The following is a 26,258-nucleotide window of genomic DNA, read 5'->3' as shown; positions in this document are numbered from 1 at the left end:
AATTGTCAACAGTATATGACATTCAAAGTCTGTGTCAAACATAAAATCTGTCTGTAGCTGGTCAATGTCAAATGGAGTCCAGTGTTATACATTTTATGGAAATAAATAAGAAATGTAGACAGAAATCACACCACAGTTGTAGATATTTATTTAATCAGTAGCAGCCTGGTGCTGCAGCTTTATCAAAAAAAAGATCATCATTGGCATCATTGGTCTGAGCTGGATTCTGCATTTCTCTTTTCAGTCTTTCCTTTTAATCTAATAAAACAGAAATACTCAAAAATGTAAAGTAAAATACTAGTTGTCCCTGAGGTTAAGTAATATACTTGTTCTTCACTATATGGACCATAGACTGTATATAAAGATGAATGACTTGACTGCTCCACAAAAATTAAGCCAATGCAATTCAAAAGCCACCTGCTGGGTGGCTGCAGTATTGGTCATAAATCCCTCCTCCATGTTTGTAAATGGGACATGGACCAAACAAAATGTACAAAATGACACTACAATGGCTTCATCCCCTGATCACTACTGCAGAGACTCTGGCTCCAAATGCGCAAGTAGACAGCGTTTGTATACGGGATGTTTTTGGCTTCATTTCTAGATAGTGGGAGGAGGTGGAGCCATGTCATTCATTTTTATACATAGTCGATGCTGAACAGTTTGGCAGTTGTGTAGTTCTCTACAGTGCAAAACATGGGCTAGCTTGGCATCTTGTGTGACGGTTTACATGGCATTTGCATTTTGACAGCATACTGTTCAGACTTTCATCGATTTGGCACAAAATGACAATAAATAAACATAAAATGTGATGAGGGTTTGACATTACACGCTGTGAACACACACACATCCATGTGATCTGGCTGGGCTAGGAAGAGTCCCCACTATCTCCCATGTGTCCAGCTCAGGGTCGTACTTCTCGATGCTCTGCAGATAAGTCCCCTTTGAGTAGGAATATCCCCCTGTTACATAAATACATCCATTTATTACTACGGCCCCACACTCCATCCTCCTCTCCTTCATCACTGATATTGGCCTCCACTCGTCTTTCTCCGGGTCGTAGCAGTCGGCGATCGTCGTCTGTCCGCCCACCAAATACAGCTTGTTGTTGAGAGGCACAGAGCACAGCCCGTATTCTAAAAACACAGGATTTCAACATAAGAAAATGATGTTTAGGCCATTATCACTTACGTTCTTCTCTCCTACGTTCATACCTGGATGGGGACTTATTGTAATGATGCTCCACTCATTGACCTCTGGCTTGTAGACCTGGATTTTTTCATAGGTGCAGCTTCCTCTGTAGCCATAGTGGCCTCCGGTAACATAGATTTTTTCCTCCATTACACAGGCAGTGGCATTTCCAACACCTTTGAAGAGAACAGAGGTCATATGCAACATCTGATCAACAACTCAATATTTTTTGACTGACTTGGGGGCAGTGTGACAAGCTGTACACACCACACTCCTACATTATCAGGTTTCAAAGTTGACATGGTGAATTATTATCAAACAGGTTACACATTCAACAGACACAAAGCAGCCATAGCATGTATTTCTGTATCTGGCTACCTGTAGTCTAATGTTCACTTTGTTTTAAGCTAAATTTAGCTCACCACAAACTGCAGATGGAAATATCTTGGTTTCCCCAACAGTTGCCGGGCTACGTTCACCATCTAGTCATTAACATTGTATGTTATTTGGTGAGAAGGTGTTTTACAGTGAGTTTAAGAGCTTTTTGCTCATTCTAGCTGGCTGCCCATGTCTGGTGAATGAAGAATTAACCACAACAGTGAATTTGTGGGCTGAAAAACCAAATCAATGAGCTGAAAGGCACTAAAATGCTCTTTGGACCTGGCATTATACCAGGCATTATTTAAACCAATTTTCCCAAACTGATTTCTCTATCAGCTTTCTTCAATATCTAGATTCAAGGGATTCAACCAGCTCACTGATAACTGAGCAAACTCCAGCTACTGATGAAAGACCTCAGATAACACTGATCAGAAACAGGAGTGGGCCTTGTGTTAAGATTATTTTTGTCTTACTGTAATTCCACAGGTCAAGAATGAAACACTAAGCTCAAAGTTGGGGTTTTAAATGATAATATAAATTGATGAAATGTACAAACTCTTCTCAGTATCATCAACAAATAGTATTTTCAGGAAAATGTCAATTTATTGAGTGTTCATTCTTGACTTTGGAGAAAAATGCAACTAGAAAGTCTCAATACAAGGTCTAGGATCTGTTCAGGAGCTTTCAGTAATGCAACACGAGCTTCATCAGGAGATCTGAAGGCTAAGGAAGGACTTTGAGCCTCAGCTGAAAGGGTTTATTGGATCTTAAGAGGGTTATTCGTGTAAATGGTTCAATTGTCGAGATTTCCTTAAAGATATCTGTGAGAGATTCTCAGACATCCAGGTCATGGTATCTTCAGAAGTTGTACAAGTGTACGTAGGCAACTGGACTTGCTTGTGTTTCTTGAAGACATTACACCTCTCATCCAAGAGGCTTGTTCAGTTCAGTTGTGGAACAGTGTTACCACAGGTCAACAGTGCATTTCAGCTTCTGGACTTTTAGATGACAGGCGAAACTTCTTCAAGAAACACCAGTTGCCCACGTACACTGGGTAAGCTCCACCAATTGATGAAGTTCATGTGATTTGATCGGAAGCTCCAGAAAAAGAAATGGACCTTGTGGTGAGTTTTCTCAACATTAATTCATTCATTTTTCCTGCTTTTCAGTCAATCCATAACATGTCACCAATTATTTACCTTGGATCATTTTGGCCACTGGAAGCCATTTCTTTTTCAAAGGATCATAAAATTCAGTCTCTCGCTCCGGAGCTCCTCCTCTGTAGCCTCCGATGGCGTAAATACAGCCATGCAACGCCACGGAACAGTGGTAGTACCTCGCTGTGATCATGGAGCAACCCTCGGTCCATTCGTCATAGTCGCAGTTATAAATCGAAACAGCGTCCAGGGCCTCAACCGTGTTTGTCCTGTAACCTCCCGTCACATATATATTTGCTCCCAGTGAGCTGATGCTGTAACTCTCTCTTTCGTGGTCAGGCATTGCTTTCCCTTGCACCCATGTGTCACTGACAGGATCCCAGAAGTGGACCTCACACAGTGGGTGCCAGTAGTATCCACCGATGATATACATGCTGGAAGACATTTTTCTACTTGCACACAACTCCTTGCCATTATTGGACCTTAATGCCTTAGTTATCATAGATTTAAATTTCCCATCACTGCTCAGCAAGCCCTGCCTGTGCACCTCTAGAGACGCTTTGAAATAAATCTCATCCAGGTCCAGTTGGATGGAGTGCAGCAGGTCTACAGTATGGTGAAGACGGTTATCCAAATCATGGGTCACCCACTTGACCACAGCATCTATCAGGACCTCATCCCTCTGCACAGTGAGGCTCTGTGCGGCCACCACCGCCCTCATCCTCCCATGGTCCAGCTCCAGGAACTCCTCCTGCAGCACGAGCTCTGGGAACCTGCTCAGCATCACTCTCCTGGCCTCCCTCTCCAGTGCGGGACACAGGTGCAGCTGTGCGAAGGCGTGCATCCCCAGGCAGTTGTCCACGTCCAGGAGGCGGATGAGGAACTCCTCGCACGCTTGTTTGACAGGGATGAACTGCAGGAGGTCCGCGGCCTCCAGCAGGCTCTGCACGTTGCTCTCGGTGATGCGCACCTGAGCCGTGTACACGTAGTTCACCAGGGCGCCCAGGACCTCGGCGCGCAGCCCGGTCAGGGTGATGCTGCTGTCGGTCCTCTCCCTCATGTCAGCCGTGAACATGACTTTAAAATAGGAGCTGCGGGCCGACAGCAGCGCCTTGTGGCAGTGGAACACCTGCGCCCCGGAGTCACCGCACTGGAGGGAGACGTCCGTGAAGAGGCCGCTGACGTAGAAGTGCCTGAGTGCGTCCAGGAGCTGCGACGGATGATCTCCATCAGTGAAGTCGTATGTGTAGATGTCGCCTTCTTTGTGTGACATCGTGTCTGCAGGAGAAACACACGCGTGGCATTGATCCAAGGGCACTTACAAGCAAAGGGCAGCACAGTGTCATATTCCCATGTATAATGAATGACAGTCATGCTGTCAGTTATTTACCTCTTTGCTGTAATAACACAGGTCTTACCTCTCATCTTATATCCATGAATAAAGGCTGCAGCTCCACACACACACACACACACGCACACTCCTCTGTGTCCTCTCTCTCCCTGTGTGTGAACAGATCGTCTCTGACAAACACATGAAGCTCAATTTAGCTCAGGCAGGACGGTCGCAGGCAGCTCAGATCCTATTTTGGTATTTGTGTGCAGCGGACAACCCCCCTCAACCCCCCTCCTCCTCCTCCTCCTCCTCCTTCTCCAGCAGTTTCAGGTCTGCACCAGCAGGTCCTCCATTGACAGGTTTCACCCCCCGTGCACCGCTACTTTCTCTCCCCGAGCCTGTATATAAAAGCTACATCCACGATCACAGTCCCGTGGTGCGTTCACGGACCCCGCGTTGTGCAGGAGAGGCTTCGCCGCTGGAATACAAATGTTATTCTGTGCTGCTCCACTGCCTCTTTTCGCCATTCATGTGTTTTCCCCTCTCACTCTTGCGGTTGCCATGGCATCCTGAACCCACTTGCAGCATGGTCAAGGGCTTTGCCTGTTAATCCTAACAAGGATTAAAGGTTAACAGTGCTCACAGAGGTATAACTGCAGGCGCTGGTTTACATTCGTTTTCTATTTACCATCTGAAGTTTAACGATGAATTTACAAACAAATCATATGATCAAACATATGAAAACAACATACAGTTAAATATTAAACCGCTGGTTGCCTACCCTCATTGACTTGTGACCTCTGAGAGAGGGCCCCGGGGTCTATTGGGGCCTCCTGTCTCAGATGTCCCTGTTATCAGTTCCACCAAGGGCATAAATATGTGTTGAAGTTTTGGGGGTTGAGAACAAATGGCATGGCCAACACAAAATGTATAATAATTTCTAATAAATACTCATTTCTAAATGAATATGTCTTACCAATGAAAATGTCCTTTATATACAGTACCTTAGAAATAATCCCTATTTATAGTAGCCAACATAGCTACAAAAAATTGCGGGTAAAAAAAGATGGAAATGGGAAAAACTATTTTGAATCAAGAAAACCAACCACTTTATCATGTTTTATCATATTCAGTCAATAATTTTCATTCAGTGTCAAGGTATGATTATAAGGGGGCTGTACAGGCTGGTTTTGATTATTGGGGGGTTATAACACATCCATCCCCCTGTTAATTCCCCTGAGTTCCACCACAGGGACAGTCCCCCTATAAACTTTCGTGGTTTCATCAGTTAAATTACTATAAGAGGCTGTAAGAGGTCAAAGTGGGCAATTGTGCAGTTTTTGTTGGTTGGTTTATGTGATTGTTTTTCAGCAGAATTATGTAAAAACTACTAAACAGATGTCCATGAAACTTGGTAGAAGGATGGGACATAGGTCAAGAAAGAAGTCATTAAATTTGGCACAGATCTGGACAAAGGGGCAGACCCAAGTTTTTTTTGACATTTTCAGATTTCCCACGGAGTAATATATGGATCTTTTAGTGTAGTGTTGTCTCTTAACAGTGTGTATTTTATGTAGTTTTTAATCCATCTATTTATCACTCTTCCACAATGGAGATTATGATGTCATGATCCACATTGTTTTGTTTTCTTGTAGCTACAAGGCATGATTGAATTTAAAAGGAAATGTTGGACTCTGGCAGAGCTATGCGTTCTGCGTGTGTGCTCTACTGAGTGTCATTCTAGTATTTACGTAGTGATACTTGCGTCTTGTTTTAGAGAAAATTGACCTGAAGTTCAAGCAGATGGGAGAGTAAAGGCAAGTGGATTTGAAATACAGAACTTGAGCTGAATGCATAAAACGATTTTGGAGAATGTTATCAAATTATTCTTTAAGTCCTACTGTCAGATTCAGACAGTAAATGTATTTAAAAGTCAGGAACAATCATACTGAATGAAGAAATGGGCCATTTCAAAGGGGTACATTTATAGACAGAATTCTACAAATTGTAGAAAATGGTGGTTGGGTTGCATTACTTCACTGTTGGGACATTTTAAACAGTGATGAATCATATTTTATTGACTGGTTTGGCATAAAACTGCAATGCCCTGGATCAATTGACATAATCATCCCATGTAATTCATTGTTCAAACTCACTAAGTAATAATAAAAAAAACATTCTCACAGTGTTTTAGTAAGTGTATTTTATTCCACATCTCTGCTTTGAAACGGTCAAATAAACTGAAAAAGAACAAGTCACTCCAGTCTTCACTTCAAAGGGCTCCTAACCCTTTATAACCACTGGAATGTTATCAGAACGCTAAGACATTTTAAAGTGTTCAAGTGTTTCAAAGTGTTCTACACGAGTTCAACTTCTAAACAAGTTGTTAGCTGTAAACATGAAGACCAAGACAGATCAATTATATTAAGACACTATTGAACGTGTTAGGCTTTTTCAGATACTGAATGTTATCCAAGCACTGCAGCGGTTCCTGCTGCCGTCAGTTAAATGGTGAGCTGTGCGGACTCCTTAACTGAGGACTTTAAGGCACCGAGGTCTCGCAGGAGGGAGGACACCCCCACACAATACCACAGATCACCACTGCGGTCTGAGGGAGTGCTGAAAGACTCGATCTCCACTCCCTCTGTGGCCAGCACTCCTAAACAAAGAACAATTGAAAAGAGAGAAAAAAAAACAGGTGCGAGTTTAAAGGTAAAAAATAAATACAAATACTCAGGGAAAACTGTTTAGTCCTTAGAGATCATAACTCAATTCCATCTTTTATTTAAATGGAAAGCCTGAAATTAAAAAAGAGCATCTGTGACCACTTGTGCTATACTGCGTCTGCTTGATTCACTGCTCCAATCATTAACAGTAATAACTTGATGCTGCTCGATGCCCTGGAGTTCAGAAACTGAATTCCTCCTCAGTCGATTGATGAATAGACATGATAGAAAGGTTGTTAGTTGTGCGCATGACGCAAAAATGAAAAAATAATTCTGATCCCACCTCTCGCCCAATGACAGCTGGGATTAGCTTTGTAGATGGTTGGGCACGTGACCTCAGTTTGTCTGTTGTATTCGCTAAGATTATTTTATAAAGTGCATTGAAAAAAAATAGCCTTCAGTTCAATTTGTTAATATTGTTGCCACTGTAGTATTATTAGGGTTTTACTACCAGCAAAATGAACATTGTTTCAACAGATACAAACCATCCTTCAGGCTACTTTCTTTAAATTTTCTTCTTCTATTGTTTGATGCTGTATCAACTTCCCGAAAATCCGAACTATCCAAAAAATGTCTTTCAAACTGGAAACAAACTAAACTATGGTTCAGTTTGATCCAGACAGAGACAAACTCTTTTGTCTGGACTAAATTTAGGCCCGTTGGTTCGGACCATGTTCTGTGGCACCTTTCACACCTGCTCTTTTGGTTTGGACTAAACTGAGAAGTCTGAAGGTCCTGACCAAACAAAGTAGATGTGAAAGGGCCCATAGATATGGATGGATGGATGAATTCCATTTGTGAGGGTGCACCATTATACTAATTTGATCATTCTGATAAAAGATCAAAAATAAGATGTTAGCGATGACCATGGTCCTCAACAGACTCAACTGTGCTAGTTTTTCAGTGTAAAATGCTGAAGCACAATAAAGGACTTAGCTATTTAATTATTAAATCTGAAAAGACAGAGACATACTGGTTCCTATCTTTTAACTGTGGCCTTATTCAAACACATTCAGTTCTACAAGGGTGATTTTCACACAAATGATCTTCAAAGTTTCTCACCAGCCACAGAAGTAAGGAGCTTGGGACTCGCAGGGGCTTTGAAGAACAGCAGATTCCCAGTGAGACGGACCGGTTGTCTGAACACACTGTTGCTCAGCTCCAGCAGGACCGGCACACCACCATGAACTGCACCCGTGGCTTTGAAGCTGCAGCCGTTGGCCACGACCTCCACCTTGCACACTCCATCAGCCGCCTCGTCAGATGCACAGTGGGCTTGGTTTACCTGAAGGGTCAGTTCACATGCACAACACGATTATTCCACTAAAAACAAAAAGACACACTTGTGAGGTGGCATTTGTCACAATGAGATGACACTGTACCTCGATTCCAGATTCCTTGGCTAGACTCAGGACATTGATGAGGTTTGGGCAGCAGCCAGATTCAGAATTCAGCAGTCCAACCAGGACTGATGATGTCATGTAGCCGGCGGAGGACTTCATGCCATCACCTGTTTGTAGAAAACAGTGAATAAGATTACCTTCCAGTTAATTTTTATAAAAACAGATAACACATAAACAGAAGGTCACATCTTTTACATTAGCTCATGTACAACTGATATCAAATACAGTATCTGATTCACAATCACGCCACTAGAGGGGGGAAAGCGCCACTGTTGCAATACTGTCTTCCTCCCTTTGAGTTCACTGGTGAAACAAACTGATTAGACAAGTATAGTTTTACCTTGAGTGGTGATCTTCACTTGGCTGAACGGTTTATTAGAGCTGGAGCACGACTGCAGCACGGCTCCAATGGCTTCTCCGAGTTTAATCAGCAGATGAGATTCCTGGGAGAAGGTGCTCGCCAAAACCTGAGCATTTACCTAGAAGAGAAAAAGACATGTCGGACTGGATCAGGTGTGTTTTCGTGAACGGGAGCAGATGCTTTAAGCAGCACACACAAACAATCATACGATTACATCTCAATATCATGATTTTGCTATTTTCTTCTTGACTTTCAAAATTCAGTGACATAAATACAGATTTAGTCAGACAGTAGTAGTGAAAACCTGCTCCTTGTACATGAACAAACAGAGTGGTTGCTTTCTCGGGGATACAACGTAAGTATAATGTTATAATTCACATTTTTAGATTAAAACATGAAGGTTATTGAGAAATCCCTATAATCTATGGCTGTACTTAATCACAATTTGATAACCTGTACTTATACATGATGAAATATAAACCATGTTCTATTATCACTTCAGTCTCTCGGTGGAGAAACGCACAATCATTCACAACACTCATGGTCTGAACACATTCACTGGTGATATCTGAATGTTAAATAGTGACTGAAATGTAGAAACCGTCATGAACTTATCAGGTGTTAGTTTCCCTTAGACCCTGTTGTGACCTGGTTTTAACACACGTCTCTGGTGCGACACGTTGAGGATGTATTTTCAGATCTGATCACTCCGGCTCACATGACATAATGCCACTACCTGGCCATGCTTTGACAAGTATTATAGAATCGTTGACTGTAAACGTAAAGGCTAACTTGGAGGATTATTTGACCGTTGCAGATTAAATTTGTTTGAAGTGGTTGCATGCATCGCATATTCCAATAAAGTGAGAGACTTGTGACAGCTCTGAGACGGGATGAACTGCAAACTGGTTTTCATAGAGGAAGTCTGCAAATGGAGATGATTGCCAGTAGCGTGTGCACAAAGCTGCATGTTCTTAATGCATTCGATTTTTGCTGTGCATTGTAAGTGTAAATAGTGAGAGCTCATGCTAAAAAAAAGCTTTGTGTATGACGCCGCTGTCATCTTGCCATTCAGGTAAAGTGAGTGTTAGTGTCACATGTGTTCATTCAGTTCTCTTGTTACCTACCTTGGATTTTATGCAATAGCTTTAAAAAGAGAAACACAACATGGATTTAACATGTGAAACAGCTTATTTGTCGTGAAGATGAACACTGTTGCATAATGACATATGTGGCTCTAAAAAAAAAAAACACCCACAGAGGGCACTGTCACATATATACAAATGAAGCAGTGGCAAATCTTTGCTTCTTGTTCACACAAACAATCTGCAAACATTCACTTCCTGTGTCAGAGCAATCCGCAGCATGGCTTGGCGTGGAGTTTAGCTTTGGGGGAACTTTGAGCCGCGACATTGGCCTGCATTCATGTATGTGTGACCGTGCCTTTAAAGTGTCATCAGCTTGTGTTCGTAGATCAATTTAAAAGTCTGCATTACAAACTGAGTGAGTTTGAAAAAAACTGTGGGAACAAAATGTTTCATTTTATAACTGAGAGATTTGGTTTTATTGTTGTCGTTGATTTATCCATTTTCTCCAGCTTTCATTTTCACCATCTCTTACCAATCCCCCAGCTTTATGGAAGGGCAATACTAAATTCCTAGTGCACCTCTTAAATATTCTTTGCAACCAAAAAACTGGTGTGAGATCGGGTACAACTTACTGCTCCAACCAGTTTCTTGCCCTTCACCATGTCCACAATCTGCAGGGCGATGTCCTCCCCACAGCGAGCCTGAGCCTCCTTGGTGCTGGCTCCCAGGTGAGGACAGCTGATGACGTTGGGATGGTTCACCAGTGGGCGGTTCTTCGGTGGCTCCTGTGGCCAAACATAACAACACATCTCCATTGAGGAAAACAGTTTGATTTGTGTTACCGCAGTCTGACGTGATCAGACTTACGTGTGACAATAGGGGGTCGTAAACTTGCCTCAACAAAGACGTCAAGTCCTGCTCCTCCACACTGTCCGGACTCCAACGCTCTGAGGAGAGCGTCCTCATCGATGATTCCGCCTCGTGCGCAGTTCACCACCTTCACTCCTTTCTTGCATTTAGCGAATGATTCGTCGTTAAGCAGACCTTGAACACACACACACAAAAAAACATCTGATAAGTGCATTCTACAACTCCCGAGTACAATGCATCGTATGAAAAGTGATGTAATCAGCAAAGATTTCATTGAGCCTATTCAGACCTGGTTTTAGCATCCATCCTGAGTGATCCGAAGTACAATGCACCCAAATGTGTCCAGAGATCCCATCACTCAGACCACATTTCCAGGTGATCTGGGACACATGTGGCCACATTACTTTTCCTGTGTGAACGCACATGTTTCCTGGGCCACGTATGAAGGACCGCCTACTCAGCTGACGTCCTCTGACCCGCTACAGTTTCACAATAAATCAAAGATGTTTTTATGATTCTCAGTGTCCACACATTGATTTGTTTGTAGCCACCACACTGATCCGCACATAATGATTGATCCTTTTCCTTAAAGTATCATTCGTAATTCAGTCCCTCCTGAATCCGCTCGCCCTCTTTCTCTCCATCTCTCGCTTTTGCCGAAACACAAATGAGAAAGGACAGTCGTGTTATTTGCATATAGTGCCGGGAAGTGAGATCCAATCACAACCGTAACGCTGTCCACTGGCTGGAAGCTAACACCAGGTCTGTTGCTGCTCAGTGGGGAGAACCTGTGTAAAACTCACCAACAGTAGAGGGCATCAGGGGAGTGTGGACAGTAATATAGTCACACTGGGGCCAGAGCTGCTCCAGCTGCATCTGCTCCACCCCCCAGCTGGCCGACACCTCCGGTGGAGTGATTGGGTCATAGCCGATAGTCTGAAGATCGAGAAAAGAAAATATCTCAGCATTTGTGTCTCATCTGAACGTGTGTACACAGTTTCGTCGTGTTATAATCTGTTTACTTGCCCTCATTTCGAATGATTGCATCCTTGAGGCGACTTCTTTTCCTATTCTGCCAAGTCCCACTATGCCGAGCACTTTGCCGTAGAGCTCTGCACCCATGAACTGTAAAATTAGAAACAGGACAATGACCCTGATTACAAAATCCACAACTACACAGATCCAAGTGTCGTGTCGGATTATTGCAGACTGGACCAACAATGGAGTCGACCATGCGATGGTAAATCGCTTTGTGAGCCAACTGCGGACGCGGTCGTTCAAAGGGGAAAAAGGGGCGAACCAACATCTCTGCTGACCTTTTTGCGATCCCAGTTCCCTTGTTTCATCGACATTGCAGCTTGAGGCACATTTCTGCAAACACACAGACATTTTAACGGAAAACCACAGTGTTATGGTGCAATTAAAAAGACTGAGCATATCGACAAAAGCTCATGAATACAGAAGTCATCTTACCTTGAGAGGCTCATCAGCAGGGCACATGTCAACTCTGCAGCACTGATTGTGTTCCCACTCGGTGTGCTGCAGGAAACAGTCTACAGTTAAGGAACTGCACATTATATTGAGGCTGCAATCCAAGTCCAAATTTTTACAAAAGCCTCGAGACTTACTTCATTACAATGATGCCCCTCTTGGTGGCAGCGTCAACGTCCACATTGTCCACACCGGTCCCAGCTCTCCCAATGATTTTGAGATTGCTAGCAGCATTGATAACATCGGCTGTTACCTTGGTTGCAGATCTCACCACAAGGCCATCGTAGTCCTGGGATGGTGAGAGAGGCACATTGTTGATTAGAAATTATTTTATATCTGTAGTTGATCTAATGAATAGTAACTATGCAAAGCAGAACATTAACCTGCGATTCCAAATCTTCCAAAACCCTGAGGCCCACAAATTCAATTCTGTCAGTTACTTTGTGGTTATGCTACATTTTTGGACATCTGCACCACAATAGCATGATATGAAATGTACATAAGAAAAAAACAACATAGTATTGTATCACCTGGCGACGTTTTCTCGGCAAATTGTGCAAAATAAGTTAATAATAACTTCTTGTATAACTTACTATATAATTTATATAAAATAATAAGTTCCAACGCTTTAACTTGTTTCATTTAATGTGGAGCATAAATCGTACTTGTTGGAATCAGTTTGTGTGTTCTCATGTTATCGAGAATCAAAAGTGATTTCACAACAAACCTAAATCAAACAAATTTTGTAAAAGGGGGAGGGGCATGACCCAGGGAAGAACCTATGACATTTTGGTGCAAATCCAGATCAGATGTAGATCCAGGATTTTTCCCACCACTTTCTCTAAAATAGCTCGATTTTTCAACATTTTCAATAAAAATCAGGCATGTTTAGACGACTAATATTCCTGAATGTTTGCAATCTGGTGCAGATCCATATGAAATCTGTACCTAGTGAATTTAAATGTGGTTTCATAAAAGGTAACTGTTGGGCTAGTTGTGGTGTAAACTGTGACATCAATGTCCCTCTCCTATCTGTTTGTCACTTTTTATGATACATGGAGGTGCAGATACAGTTAATTGAAATGCTCTTGAAATACAGAGCCTCCTCCTAATTGCACCATAATAAAAAAGTTTAAAGAGTTCATGCTTGCACTTATTATCTTTGTGGTGCGAACAGATCCATTTAATTCGGTGTAGTTCTATGTGATTGGAGAACTGGTAAAATCATGGATGAGTTGCATCAGCTTCCCAAGGGGGCGGTCCTAAACTCAAAATCCAGCGATCACACCTCAGCCTGGTGGGAAAGCTCTGCGAACCGAGGCTTACAAGTGAAAGTGCGCAATCTGCAAATCAAAGTTTGCATGAATCTAAAACTACTGTTCGGCTGATGCATTTGTTATATTCACCCCCACCCCCACACCGACAACTGCAGCAGCAAAACTAATGACTACACTTTTCGGAACAGGATTGGGAGAACAAAACAAAAAAAACGTCTGCATGTTGCGTAGCAGGGAAAAAAAAGGAAGACGATGCACGCTAAAGCAGAGAGTCAACTTTACCTTGATCTCCGCGATGAGTTCATCCTTTGTCATTTGCTGCTTCTCCGTAACTCGGATGCCATTTTGCTGCAGCAGGGCTTTGCAGCGAGGGTCCACACTCTCACTGATCAACACGGTCTTGATGGAGACAGGGGCCATCTTGCTGCTGGATGCTGGATGAAGTTGAGCTGAGTAGCGCTTGGTGCCCGGAAGAGAGTGATGGTGGACAGGGGGAGTTTCCCTCTGCTGGTTTTGAACGGTTACCTCGGGTTTGGGGACGGCCCCCTCACTCAGTGGACCCGCCCCCATCATGTCTACTGTGACGCAGCTGCACGTTTGATTCTAAGATAAATAGTGAAGGTGAATTCTTTATGATAGATCTTTTCTTTCTAATCGGTAACTACCACATTTAACAGATGTAAGTCCAGAGGCTCTAAACCATCTTTTCATGTTTTTAAAGTTGAGATGAAAGACTGTATTGACGTCATGACAGGCTCCAAGAACCTTAAAGCCATGAGGACTCTACTTTAAAAAAATTATTACTTGATTTATAACAATTTTTCAATGAGTGCCTTGTTGTCTACCCATGGATTTTTTAAGCCATGACACTTACCCCAGGGCTTTTTGTTTTCTATCCTTTGTCATGTGTTTTATGTGTCGATATGTTGCATGTATGTTTAGGATTATGAATTCGATAAATACAATTACAATTTAAAGGGACGAAGAAGAAGAAGCTGCCCCAACCGATATGGTGACAGTAAGCATTCAAGCATTCAAAATGTTGCTTAAGTCAAAGTGTACAATCAGCACAAATGTACTTAAAGAGTCGCAGTGCTTATCATGCAAGAGTTTCCACTCCTCTTGCAGATCACTTCATCTTCCGAGATAATTGCACACACAGCACTTTTAAGATTTACCTACGGATTGTTTTTGATACTCGTTTTCTCTTAGCAGGACATTTGTAGGCAGAATTCGATGCATATTCGAATTGTTGGAATTATTCTTCCCTCTGCCTGGCAGCATATTTCCACCTCCATGCTTAACAGTTGGTAAACAGGAGGCTACAGACAGCGTTGAGCCGAAATATAATATATTTGTTTTGTTGAAATACACAAGGAATCACTTTGATCCCTTCAAGCAACATCAAACTTGATTTTATCTTCTTACACTGAACACTCGCTGGGGTCAGACGAGTTCAGTCTTAATTCAAGAGACAGTGTTCATCACCTGACTCATTAGGCTGCACATGACTGCCCTCTTATTCCAGTGTTGGCTCAGTATTTACACGTCCAACCCTTATATATATGCTTTTAACTCTGGTGTTAAAATGCATGTCATTTGATTTTCAACAGAATCCGTGTCTGTATATTTTAATGTAAAACCCAATATGATGGACCTGTTAAAGGTGTTTCCCTGACTCTGTGTCGAATAAGAGTTAATTTAAGTACAAACCTGTACTTATAGTTTAAAACAACATACTCTTGTTATGTTACTGAAGTAACACACTATGAGCACAGATGCTATTTCCAACATGGTTCAACAAGGTCTTTATGTTAATTATTCTCAATGTGTGCACCAAAATGATGACTCTGTTCTATAAAACTTTTATTGAATCAGTCTTGTCTGTTTCTATCGTCTCAATCTGACCCACGGGATTAAGCTTGGTCATCTTGTGGCCAGCAAACTCATTGGGGTGAATCCAGGTCAGCTCTCTAACCTCTATGAGCTCAATCTTAAGGAAGGTCCAGGCCATGTTGGACTGTGCTGACCTCCCCCTGCACAGCGAGTTTGTGTGTCTACCTTCAGGAAGAAGATACAAGGAAGATAAAAATGAAAAAGAAAATTCAAACTCCCTTTTGTCTGTATACTTTTGTCTTTACATGACAATTGTTACGCCAGGCCTAGGAGCAAAAACACGGAGCAGGGGAACAGCACCACCCCTAGGCAGGGAGGAAGAACAACACACAAACACACACATGCACACAATATGACTCAGAGTCATAACAACAATAAATATGTTGAATTTGCCACTAGTGTACTTTTTCTTTCACACTGGACTTAAGATGATCTTTATCTCATTATGTATTGACCCTGTATTGTGGTGTTTTTTGTCCCGGTCATCTGTTGGGTGTTTGTTTTTAATGATGCATTTATGATGGTTTGCATGTGATTTTCAACAACAGGCTGCAAGGAAATCCCTATCGAATGGGAATTTTTTTGTGACTTTGTCTTGACTTGATGATGTAATACCAAACCAAGAATAACTACCACTGAATTTTATTGCTAGATAGATAGAGCGCCACCTGTGGTCAATCAGCGGAAATGCTTGCTTCGGATTGGTTCTGCCGTCGCCTGGATACAGCGCAACAAATCCACACTGACGTGGCTGTAACATTGGCAACAGTACAAGTTTATTTTATCGTCTTTTTAAATAGATAATATATGTGATAAAAAGGACCTCCGAGGTTCAGCTCAGCCGCCGGAGAGGATCCAGTAGAAGAGGTAAAATAAACAGGGGTTTTGGGGGTTGAGGTTGATAAGAATGTGTTTTTAGTTCATAGTCAACAGCTTTAAAATGTATGTAATTTTATGAAATGGAGGAAGCTACTAAAATGCAGAATAAGCCCAGAGTTAGTCTGAAACCTTTAATATTCTAATCTATACAAAGATTTAAGCTAGTTTAAAATAATACTTTATACTATACACTGTACTTGTTAAGCATGCTATTATTGTTTGTTGTTTATAATATTATGCAGTATTATTTTTATGCATTTAATTATATTTCTCATATACAAGTTAAGGTCATATATCTATCTATCTAACTATCCATCTATCCATCCATCCATCCATCTATCTATCTATCTATCTATCTATCTATCTATCTATCTATCTATCTGTCTATCTATCTATCTATGCATCCAGGCAATTTATTTACTTACGCAATTAATATAGTCTATTTATTTAATAAGGTTATTTAATCTATATATACACTTAGGCTATTTGTTTGTTTGTTTGTTTTTTGACTGGCCACCTGTAAACCCTTCACCAATAAAATCTGTTTTCTACACGATCCCATGACACAATTGTTGAAAAGCTCATCAGTGGGTCCTGGTGGACAAAGTGAGTAACACATTCAGGATTTTATTTCAAATAATTAATCTGAATCGTGCAAATCTATGGTTTGAATAAGCATACAGTGTTCTGGGTGTAGTGGTAAATTTACTGTTTTGTCTTCCTGGGGTCATTTCCTCCCTTTTAATCGTGTCTTCAGCAGAGGAAACCAGCAAGATGTTCCAGGCACCTGATCTCCGACAAGTCACCGTGTTGACTAAGGCTGAATGGAAGAGGGTTCAAAATGAAGTCAACCAGGATGATAGAGGCAAGGAGAGTATGAGAGAAGCAGAGAACCAGAGAAAAGCCCTGCACCTGCAGTCAAAACAGATGGTGAAAGAGTGGCCAGACACCATCGCTGTAAGTCGTCCTTACAGGGCTTCTTGTCCGATTTTATTTGCTTTTATTGTTTCCACTTGTGAGTATAAGTGTGTGTTTGTTTTTATCAAAGAATCAAAGGCAAAAGAAGCTGGAGGCGAAGAAGATCCGGGAACAGATCGAGGAAGAGAAAAGGAAACAGATGGATATAGAGGAGGCCGAATACAAGGATCAACAACGTAAAGAGGCCGTGGAGAAAGCCAAGACTCAGCTCTACTATCAAACCGACCAAGTCAAAGGATTACATGTTAGTATTGCTTATTGTTTTTTAATTGTAATAGGCTGTATATTAATATTGTGGGATAATAATAGATTTTTACTATTTCTACAGAGTGCTCTCTTGATGACAGAGGTGTTGAAGGAGAGGGAGGCTCAGATTGAGCTGAAGAAAAGGATAAAGAGTGCCTCTAAAGATGTGGAAAAAGAATTCATTAATTTTGAGGGGACCAGAAAGGACGAAGCTCTGAGGCAGGAGGAAGAGAAGGCACTCCAGAGGAAGCTTGAGAAACTGGCTATTGCAGAGGAGCTGAAAAATCAGTGAGTCTCACATCAGATCAGTTTCATTGGCTCCATTTAACATCGTATTTTTTTTAGAAACAGTGCAGCCCCAGGTTAGAACCTGCAGGAAACTTAAGTATAAAAATATCTGTTTCACATAAGAATGTGATTTCTTTTCGTTAGGATGAAGAAACATGAGTTGGCCAGAGAGCGACAAGAGAAAGAGAACAAGAAGGACGGAGAGGAAAACCTTCGCCTTCATGAGCTCTATCTGTTGGAGCAGAGAATGGAGGAAGAAAGACAAGAAGAGCAGAAGAGAAACCTGAAGCAAGCTCAACTGGTAGGGTCTTAACAACACATGTTGTGTCGTATTATTTTTATTTTCTAACCCACATCTTCATTATACAGGAACATGTCACTAAAAGAGACATGATGAGAGCAGCAGAGGCCCAAAAACAGGCGGCTGAGGAGGAGCAGAGGAAACTGTTTCTCTCTGCGAAACAAAAAATGATGAAGTTAAGGAAAGAGAAAGAAACTGAATTGTTCAGGTAAGAACAAGCATCTCTTCATGCAGCTCCCTGTGTAGACCCACTCATCTGCCTCCACGTCAAAAATAGTTTCTTTACTCCACAGAGAGGCCCAGAGGCAGAAAGAGGGGCTCATGAAGAAACTGACAGACCAACAGCAGGAGCAAACTGTGAACGAGGATCAGAGGATCGCCAAGGCCGTCGCCGAACAGGAGGCCAGACGTGAGCAGCAGCTGAGGGAGGAGGAGGAGAAGAGGACTGAAGTGTTGAAGTCCATCGCTGAACACAGGCAACTGATAGTAAATTAGTTATGATATAATAGCAGGAAACTTTTGTTTATCAATTTCATTGGTACTTTAAATTATCTTTAAATTATTTTTTTATGGCGACAGTGAAATGCAGTTTGTTGTTTTTCAGGGTTTTTGCAGGCTTTAACAGTTTAAATTTAAGCAGGGGCATATCGAGGATAAAAAACAGGCCACAATTTACACAGAGGGGCCAATTATATTAGATTATTAAATCTTAGGCTTTTTCAGACTTTTTAAGACCCTGTGGAAACCCTGTTTGTGCTGCTTTAGCCAGCTGAAGCAAACAAAATGTAAACACACCTTTAACACAACACTGTTTTATCAGAGACAAGAAACGGAGCAGAGGGACAAAGAAGACCAACAGAGATCCAGAGACACGCATGTGGCCAAGAAAGAGGCTGACCGCATATTTTGTGAGAAACAAAAAGCGAAGGCACAGAGGATCAGAGAAGATCTGAGAAAGATACAAGACTGCAACTCAACACGAATGGTAACGACACAGCTCACCATCACTGCACCATCACAGACGGTAACAGCAGCCTTTGTTCTCTGAAAGTAAATCTCGACATTTTTGCATACCCAGGCTGCAAAAGCTGCCAGGCAACAGCACCTGAGACGGGAGGAAGAGGAGTTTGAGGCAAAGACCAGAGAACTCCTGGCTGAGGAAGAAAAGCAGTTTCTAATCTATTCACACAAGGTCATCCATGCAGCAGCAGAGGCTCAGCGAGACGTCCTCCCACTTTGCAAAGCTGCAGGTGAAGGGATCGGAGGAGGGCTCGGTCCTGTGTTCGGGGGAGTCAGGCCCAGCTACATGGTTCAGGACCGCAGCGGTGCTCAGATGCCTAACTACATCTCTGGTGCTACCCAGAACATTAAAGAGCTTCATGAGACAGTAGATATTCAAGAAGCAAAGAAGAGACTGGGGTTTATGTGGTGAAGACTAAGATGTTTGCAAGAGGAGTTGTTCCCATCTCTCTCTCTCTCTCTCTGTCATTCCCTGTCATGTCATTACTCAAGGCATAAAAATGTCTTCTTATTATTATTTTTATCTTCATTATGATCAGATTCCTTTTCTTATTACTGTTTCAGTTTTTGCTCCTTAAGCAACCTATCCTGCCATTACTTTTGTGCATGTGACCTTTATCTCCTTTTTCCTTCATATTGATTTTACTTTTAATTTGTCACCTGTCTTTGCATGTATGCAGGGGGGGTCCTAATCTACACTCAAACCAATAAACTACATTAAAATGAAATAATATGTGTTTATGAAGGGTTTGTAAATGTGTCCTGGAACACGCTGGCACTAAGAGAAGGAAACTGAACATCTAGTATTCGTATTAACATCGTATAGGCTGAAAATGTATTTCAGCACTCTATGATCGATATACACTAGTGACAGAGCAGTGAACAGCTTTAAGCAGCACTCTTTACCTCCCCTCAGAATTTCATGGCTTTGTGCTCAAATGAAGGTAAAAAAAAAGTTCTTTAAGTTTATGTTTCCTTTAAAAAGCACACAAACTCAGTATAAAGTAAAACAAACAATATATATATTTATATATAGCTTACCTATTGCTGTGTGTGTGTGTGTGTGTGTGTGTGTGTGTGTGTGTGTGTGTTTGTGTGTAGCAATACAGCAGGTTTAGATTAATGCTTATATTGATAAAAAAAAATCAATATCCACAACCGTTTTTCTAGAAGGGTTCAAATAATTAAAAATATATAAATATAGGCATATGTGATTCATTGTGATCTATTATGCCTTAAAGGTTCAGCGTGTAGAATTTAGTGACATCTAGTGGTGAAGTGTCATGTTGCAGCCAAACATGATTAAACCATACTTAGTGTGTCAGAAAGGCATTAATATAAAGCTCAATCATTCTTATAAATGAGTCAGTGATGCCGCTTGTTAAAAAGGCCATGACCATTAGGTCTGCCCCTCCCTTAGAGTGGTGAGTTTTGTTTTCCGTCTTGCCAGTGTAGTTCACGAAGATGGCAGGAGATGCTTTTGAGTTCCATTCATTCAACCAATTAAGCCCTGAAAAGGGTGTTATGGTCTTTGTTTTCACTGTTGTGTGCGCCATGTTAGTGTAAGTACTGTGACTCACTTATTGGTATAGTTTTATGTATGTTCATCATCTGTAAAGATAATTGTTGCTTGTTTTATGTTGGCCACTTGTTATCAAGCCTACTTAAGGACAACCTGGTGTTGGGAGTGTTCGCGGTCTGGGTATCATCGGATAATCTGTAATTAATGTGTAACTATCAAACAAAAAAAACGTAAATCTATTTGTTTCAAAATCTGAAACGAAAAAAAAAACGTTTTTTGTGTCAGAACGAAAAAAATGAAAAACCAATCCAAAACTGCCGTTTGTGAATTTTGCCAATTGCTTTTATAATGTTTCTTTTGGGACTGAAGTATGAAATGGCAGCTCACGCAGTTCGTTTTGGGGTTTTAAACGAACAACAGAAGTCACTTGACAATTCCTTTTTTATTTCAAAATGAAAAATGGGTCCCAATCTTTTTATTTCTATGAATTCCTTTTTTTATTTCTCATTTAAGAGTGAAAGTACAGTTATGCCTAGACCGGGAGCAGAAGAGAAGTATTCAAAAAATAAAAGCCAAAGGGACTTAATAGGCAAATCTGCACTCAGAGACAGATATAAGAAGTCCTTTATTAGTCCCGCAATGGGGAAATTTACTTTCTGTGGCTAATCGGGAGGACCGGGACAATTCCCGGTGGGCCTGACTGACATTTGGGCCAGGAGGGCTGTTAAAATGGGTTGACACAATTCTCTCCAGCTCCTCCTTCTTTTCCAAATTTGGAAATGTCCAGCTCCAAACTGCCAAGATGGCGCTGGTCAAATGCGGCTTCAAAGCGGCAGCTCAGAAACAAATGAGTGATGTAACTGTAGGTTCAAAGGAAGTGGCCACCTTTAATGATTGGACCCTTTGATGATAAAGATGCCAGCCCACGTGGAAACAGCACAACAAATTCTGACTGACGCAGCTGCATAAAAGGTCTCTTTATCGGCTTTTTAGATAGGTAGACAATGTATGTGATAAAATGACGTCCAAGGTTCAGCTGAGCCACCGGAGAGGATCCAGTAAGAGAGGTGAGAAATAAAGAAACAAGAGTTTAGGGGTTGAGGGAGATATGGATTCATTTTTATGGTTTAATAGCAGCATGATGACTGATTTAAAATCTTAATATATTATATAACCAAGAAATGAAAGAAATGTAGGAGTCGCTACCACAATGCACAACACCGCAGAGTAGCCCCGAAGCCTTTTATTGTCATGTTTCTACAAATAAATATTTAAGCTAGCTTTAAAAGGATAACATTCCTGTACCATGGTGTACATGTTAAGTAGGATATTACTGTTTCTTGTTAATAATATGCAGTATTATTATTGGAGTACTGAGTCTGCCTATCTATCTATCTATGCTATTTATTGATTTATTTTTTGGAAGTGGCCACCAAGAAATCTTTTGTCCCATAGGGAAACTTCTCTTCATCATACAACACGTATCACAATAAACGTACACACATATACATGGATCCTACACGTATCACAGGCAGTTGTGTTAGTGATCATATAATAAGAGGACAGTAGTCAATTTAAAAACATAGCGATAAATACATCACAAAGTACCCCTACTTGTTATTTAGTATCATGATGGAGGATGGAATAAAGGAATTCTTGTACCGGTTCAGTCTGCAGTCTGGCATCCTGAACCGTCGGCCTGAGGGCAACATCTCGTATTCCATGTACAGGGTGTGTGTGTGTGGGATCGCTCAGAATCTTATGTGCCTCTTTAAGCACAGATTTTTCATGGCTGAAGATAGAGCTGAGTAACACATGCAGAGTGGGCGTCTACTGCCTCGATAATGCCATGTCCCATTATACCTCAGCCCTCGGAATGATGTCACACCCGCCGAACCCGAGCTGATAGCATTCCAGCTGCACATTTGGTCAGAAGTCGGATGAATGCATTTAACGTAAACTTTGATTGAAAAGGTGAAGTGTATGAAACATTGTGACCATACAGAACAATGTTTATGTTAGCCAGCTCGCAATTGTTGCACAACCAGATCCTAATAACGTATTACGCTGTATTTCACGCATACTAATACCGTAGTAACACGTCCACAGACAGTAATTGGACAGTACTATGTGTGTGACAAATTTAATGACAGAAGTGCTAATAAACAGTAAAAACTACAGCTTTCGCTTCTGTTGATATACAGAGCAGCCATCTTGGATTTTGAAGTCAGGGATGGTGAGGTTCCTCCGACCCTCCTTGAGGGAGCGTTTTAGTTGCAACTTCTGACTCGGGGGGGGGTCGGTAATTCCGAGTTCCAAGGTATAAGGGAACGTGGCATCAGCCACAGCCAGCACCGTCAGTTTAAATCAAATTAGTCTAAAACACCGAAACAATTAGCCCTCAAAAGATAAGTTAAAAATGGTAAGACAACATACACATACCAAACAATCAGCAACCAATCATTTCAGTCAGTGTAGTACAAAATACAGTAGCACACTTTGTAATTAACAGTGTGACTTCACACTTAACAGTGTGAAAATCATGTCTGCTTTTTCGAACCTGCAAGTAATTACAGAATGAAAACTGCCCATATTCTAAGGAATTAATGGAGGGCATGACCTCAGTGTGCTGCTTTAACCAGCCAGTATATAGCAGATGTTCCACCTTTTAATATGGAGGAAATACATTTGTATTCTATAACATTATATAGAATAATATTTCATACAGTAATTTATCTTAAATTATTCATCTGCACAATCCTCAACTATGTGAATAATGCAAATCAATGGTTCAAATAAACATACAGATCACCTTCATAGGGTCATTTCCTCCCTTTTAATCGTGTCTTCAGCAGAGGAAGGCAGCAAGATGTTCCGGGCACCTGATCTCCGACAAGTCACCGTGTTGACCAAGGCTGAATGGCAGAGGATTCAAAATGAAGTCAACCAGTTTGATAGAGGCAAGGAGAGTATGAGAGAAGCAGAGAACCGGAGAAAAGCCCTGCACCTGCGGTCAGAACAGATGGTGAAAGAGTGGCCAGACACCATCACTGTAAGTCGTCCTTACAGGGCTTCTTGTCCGATTTTATTTGCTTTTATTGTTTCCACTTGTGAGTATAAGTCTGTGTTTGTTTTAATCAAAGAATCAAAGGAAAAAGAAGCTGGAGGATAAGAAGATCCGGGAAGAGATTATGGAGGAGAAAAGGAAACAGTTGGATATAGAGGAGGCCGAATACAAGGACCAACAACGTAAAGACATTGTTGTGAAAGCCAAGACTCAGCTCTTCAATCAAACCAACCGAGTCAAAGGATTACATGTTAGTATTGCTTTTTTAAATTTTAAAAAAAATTGTAATAGGCTGTATCAATGTACCGCCTTTTTGTTTTGGGATAATAGATTTTTACTATTTCTACAGAGTGCACTCTTGATGACAGAGGTGTTGAAGGAGAGGGAGGCTCAGATTGAGCTGAAGAAAAGGTGTGCCTCTAAAGATGTGGAAAATGAATTCATGAATTTGGCAGAGAGCAGAAAGGACGAAGCTCTGAGGGAGGAGGAAGAGAAAGCAGTCCAGAGGAAGCTTAAGCAACTGGCTTTTGCAGAGGAGCTGGAAAAACAGTGAGTCTCACATCAGATCAGTTTCATTGTCTCCACAGTTATCTCAAACATATGCATCACTGTTGGTAAAGTTGCATGAAAATGTCCATTTAACATCTTGTTTTTTAGAAACAGAGTAAAGTAGAACAGTGCAGCCCCACTGTTTCTGGTTGTGACATATTTCAAGTTAGAAAGGCTTGAGTAAAAAAACATTTGGTTCATGAGAATGTGATTTCTTCTCTTTAGGGTGAAGGAATTTGAGTTGGCTAAAGAGCGACACGAGAAAGAGAACAAGAAGGACGGAGAGGAAAACCTTCGCCTTCATGAGCTCTATCTGTTGGAGCAGAGAATGGAGGAAGAAAGACAAGAAGAGCAGAAGAGAAACCTGAAGCAAGCTCAACTGGTAGGGTCTTAACAACACATGTTGTGTCGTATTATTTTTATTTTCTAACTCACATCTTCACCATACAGGAACATGTGACTAAAAGAGACATGATGAGAGCAGCAGAGGCCCAAAAACGGGCGGCTGAAGAGGAGCAGAGGAAAGTGTATCTCTTTGAGAAAGAGATAGAGATGGAGTTAAGGAAAGAGAAAGAAACGGAATTGTTCAGGTAAGACCCAGCACCTCTTCATCCAGCTCCCTGTGTAGACCCACTCATCTGCCTCCACGTCCCAGTGGCTCCTTGGTTAACACAGTTTAAACTTATGAGTTTCTTTACTCCACAGAGAGGCCCAGAGGAAAAAAGAGGGGTTCATAAAGGACTTGATAGACCAACTGCAGGTGCAGGAGCACACTGTGAACGAGGATCAGAGGATCGCTAAGGCCATCGCCGAAAAGGAGGCCAGACGTGAGCAGCAGCTGAGGGAGGAGGAGGAGAAGAGGACTGCAGTGTTGGAGTCCATCGGTGAACACAGAGAACTGCAGGTAACACTAGTTCAGATTCTACCGACAACCATAAAACCAAGTCATGATATTATAGAAGCAAACCTTTGTTAATCAATTTCATTGCTTTTAATACAGGGAGCTAATATCTATATTGTGGAGGGAAAACTAAAACACACAAGAGACATTACAAACTTTGAAGGGCGGCCAAAACATTCTCTCAAAAAATATCTCTTAAAGATTTTTTTAAAAGCACAACAGAAGTTGTTAAATGAGCATTAACATACCTTTCAATTAAAAACACTGAAGACCTAACTTTGTTACTTTTTAAGGCCTAAAGTTCTGATAATTAAGTTTTAGACCAAGCGGAAACCCTGCTTGTGTTGCTTTGTCCTGCTGAATCAAACTAAATGTTACGGCACCTTTAACAAAACACTGTTTTGTCAGATACGCCAAAAGGAGCAGAGGGACAAAGAAGAAAAACAGAACTGCAGGGACATTCTTGACGCCAAGAAAAAAGCTGAGATGATCTTTCTTGGGGAAAAAACAGCGAAGGCTCAGAGGACCAAAGAAGATCTGAGAAAGATACAAGACTGCAATTCAACACAAATGGTAACGACACAGCTCACCATCACTGCACCATCACAGACGGTAACAGCAGCCTTTGTTCTCTGAAAGTAAATCTCGTTTTTTGTCGCATACCCAGGCTGCAAAAGTTGCCAGGAAGCAGCAACTGAGACGGGAGAAAGATGAGTTTGAGGCAAAGAACAGAGACCTCATGGCTGAGGAAGAAAAGCAGTTTCTAATCTATTCACACAAGGTCATCCATGCAGCAGCAGAGGCTCAGCGAGACGTCCTCCCACTTTGCAAAGCTGCAAGCGATGGGATCGGAGGAGGGCTCGGCCCTGTTGTCGGGGGAGTCAGGCCCAGCTACATGGTTCAGGAACACAGCGGTGCTCAGATGTCCATCTCCTCTGGTCCTACCCAGAACATTTATGAGACAGTATTTATTGAGGAAGCAAAGAAGAGAATGGGGTTTATCTGGTGAAAACTAAGATGTTTGCAAGAGGAATTTCACCGGACTATATTGTTCGCTGTTGCTCCCATCTCTATTTCCGTCTTTTCCTGTCACGATATTACTCGAGGCATAAAAAATGTCTTACTATTTATATTTTTTAATTTGATCAGATTCATTTTCTTTCTTATTACCCTTTTGTTTTTGGCTTCTCGATCAACCTCTTCTCTTCTTTGCCCTAACTCTCTCTCTCGTTTGTTGTAATCTCATTACTCAAAGCAAAAATATGTCCAAAAATACCAATAAAAATCACCACTGTGGTTGTAGGCCTCCACCAACCAGAGCAGTTTCCGTTTA

General features: G+C 41.5%; 4 protein-coding genes across 4 annotated transcripts; 2 read left to right on the top strand and 2 right to left on the bottom strand.

Moving 5' to 3' along the window:
- Positions 1–610: 610 nt before the first annotated feature.
- On the bottom strand, positions 611–4,367 carry klhl23 (kelch-like family member 23). The gene is made up of 4 exons (XM_034573202.1): positions 4,148–4,367; positions 2,772–4,007; positions 1,215–1,367; positions 611–1,136 (listed from the first exon to the last, which is right to left on the bottom strand). Exons 1-4 carry the CDS (start codon positions 4,152–4,154, stop codon positions 826–828), a joined length of 1,707 nt encoding a protein of 568 aa, XP_034429093.1. The 5' UTR covers positions 4,155–4,367; the 3' UTR covers positions 611–825.
- A 1,878-nt stretch (positions 4,368–6,245) lies between these two features.
- phgdh (phosphoglycerate dehydrogenase) lies at positions 6,246–13,822 on the bottom strand. Its single transcript, XM_034573201.1, has 12 exons — positions 13,561–13,822; positions 12,139–12,290; positions 11,984–12,049; positions 11,827–11,881; positions 11,537–11,635; positions 11,314–11,446; positions 10,536–10,684; positions 10,273–10,425; positions 8,532–8,670; positions 8,171–8,298; positions 7,851–8,073; positions 6,246–6,721 (listed from the first exon to the last, which is right to left on the bottom strand). Exons 1-12 carry the CDS (start codon positions 13,696–13,698, stop codon positions 6,567–6,569), a joined length of 1,590 nt encoding a protein of 529 aa, XP_034429092.1. The 5' UTR covers positions 13,699–13,822; the 3' UTR covers positions 6,246–6,566.
- Positions 13,823–15,942: 2,120 nt separating this feature from the next.
- Positions 15,943–19,354, top strand: LOC117755237 (coiled-coil domain-containing protein 173-like). The gene is made up of 10 exons (XM_034574842.1): positions 15,943–16,041; positions 16,626–16,659; positions 16,811–17,010; positions 17,102–17,275; positions 17,360–17,565; positions 17,710–17,866; positions 17,935–18,074; positions 18,160–18,352; positions 18,687–18,851; positions 18,945–19,354. Exons 3-10 carry the CDS (start codon positions 16,828–16,830, stop codon positions 19,296–19,298), a joined length of 1,572 nt encoding a protein of 523 aa, XP_034430733.1. The 5' UTR covers positions 15,943–16,041; positions 16,626–16,659; positions 16,811–16,827; the 3' UTR covers positions 19,299–19,354.
- A 2,072-nt stretch (positions 19,355–21,426) lies between these two features.
- Positions 21,427–26,073, top strand: LOC117754964 (coiled-coil domain-containing protein 173-like). Its single transcript, XM_034574331.1, has 9 exons — positions 21,427–21,475; positions 23,261–23,460; positions 23,552–23,725; positions 23,825–24,024; positions 24,250–24,406; positions 24,475–24,614; positions 24,730–24,928; positions 25,334–25,498; positions 25,593–26,073. Exons 1-9 carry the CDS (start codon positions 21,427–21,429, stop codon positions 25,932–25,934), a joined length of 1,626 nt encoding a protein of 541 aa, XP_034430222.1. The 3' UTR covers positions 25,935–26,073.
- Positions 26,074–26,258: the final 185 nt, after the last annotated feature.

This window comes from Hippoglossus hippoglossus, chromosome 21 (genome assembly GCF_009819705.1).
Source record: "Hippoglossus hippoglossus isolate fHipHip1 chromosome 21, fHipHip1.pri, whole genome shotgun sequence".
In the NCBI taxonomy this organism is placed as follows: domain Eukaryota; kingdom Metazoa; phylum Chordata; class Actinopteri; order Pleuronectiformes; family Pleuronectidae; genus Hippoglossus; species Hippoglossus hippoglossus.
Note: the sequence above shows the minus strand (reverse complement) of the source record. Positions and strands in the feature narration are given on the sequence as shown.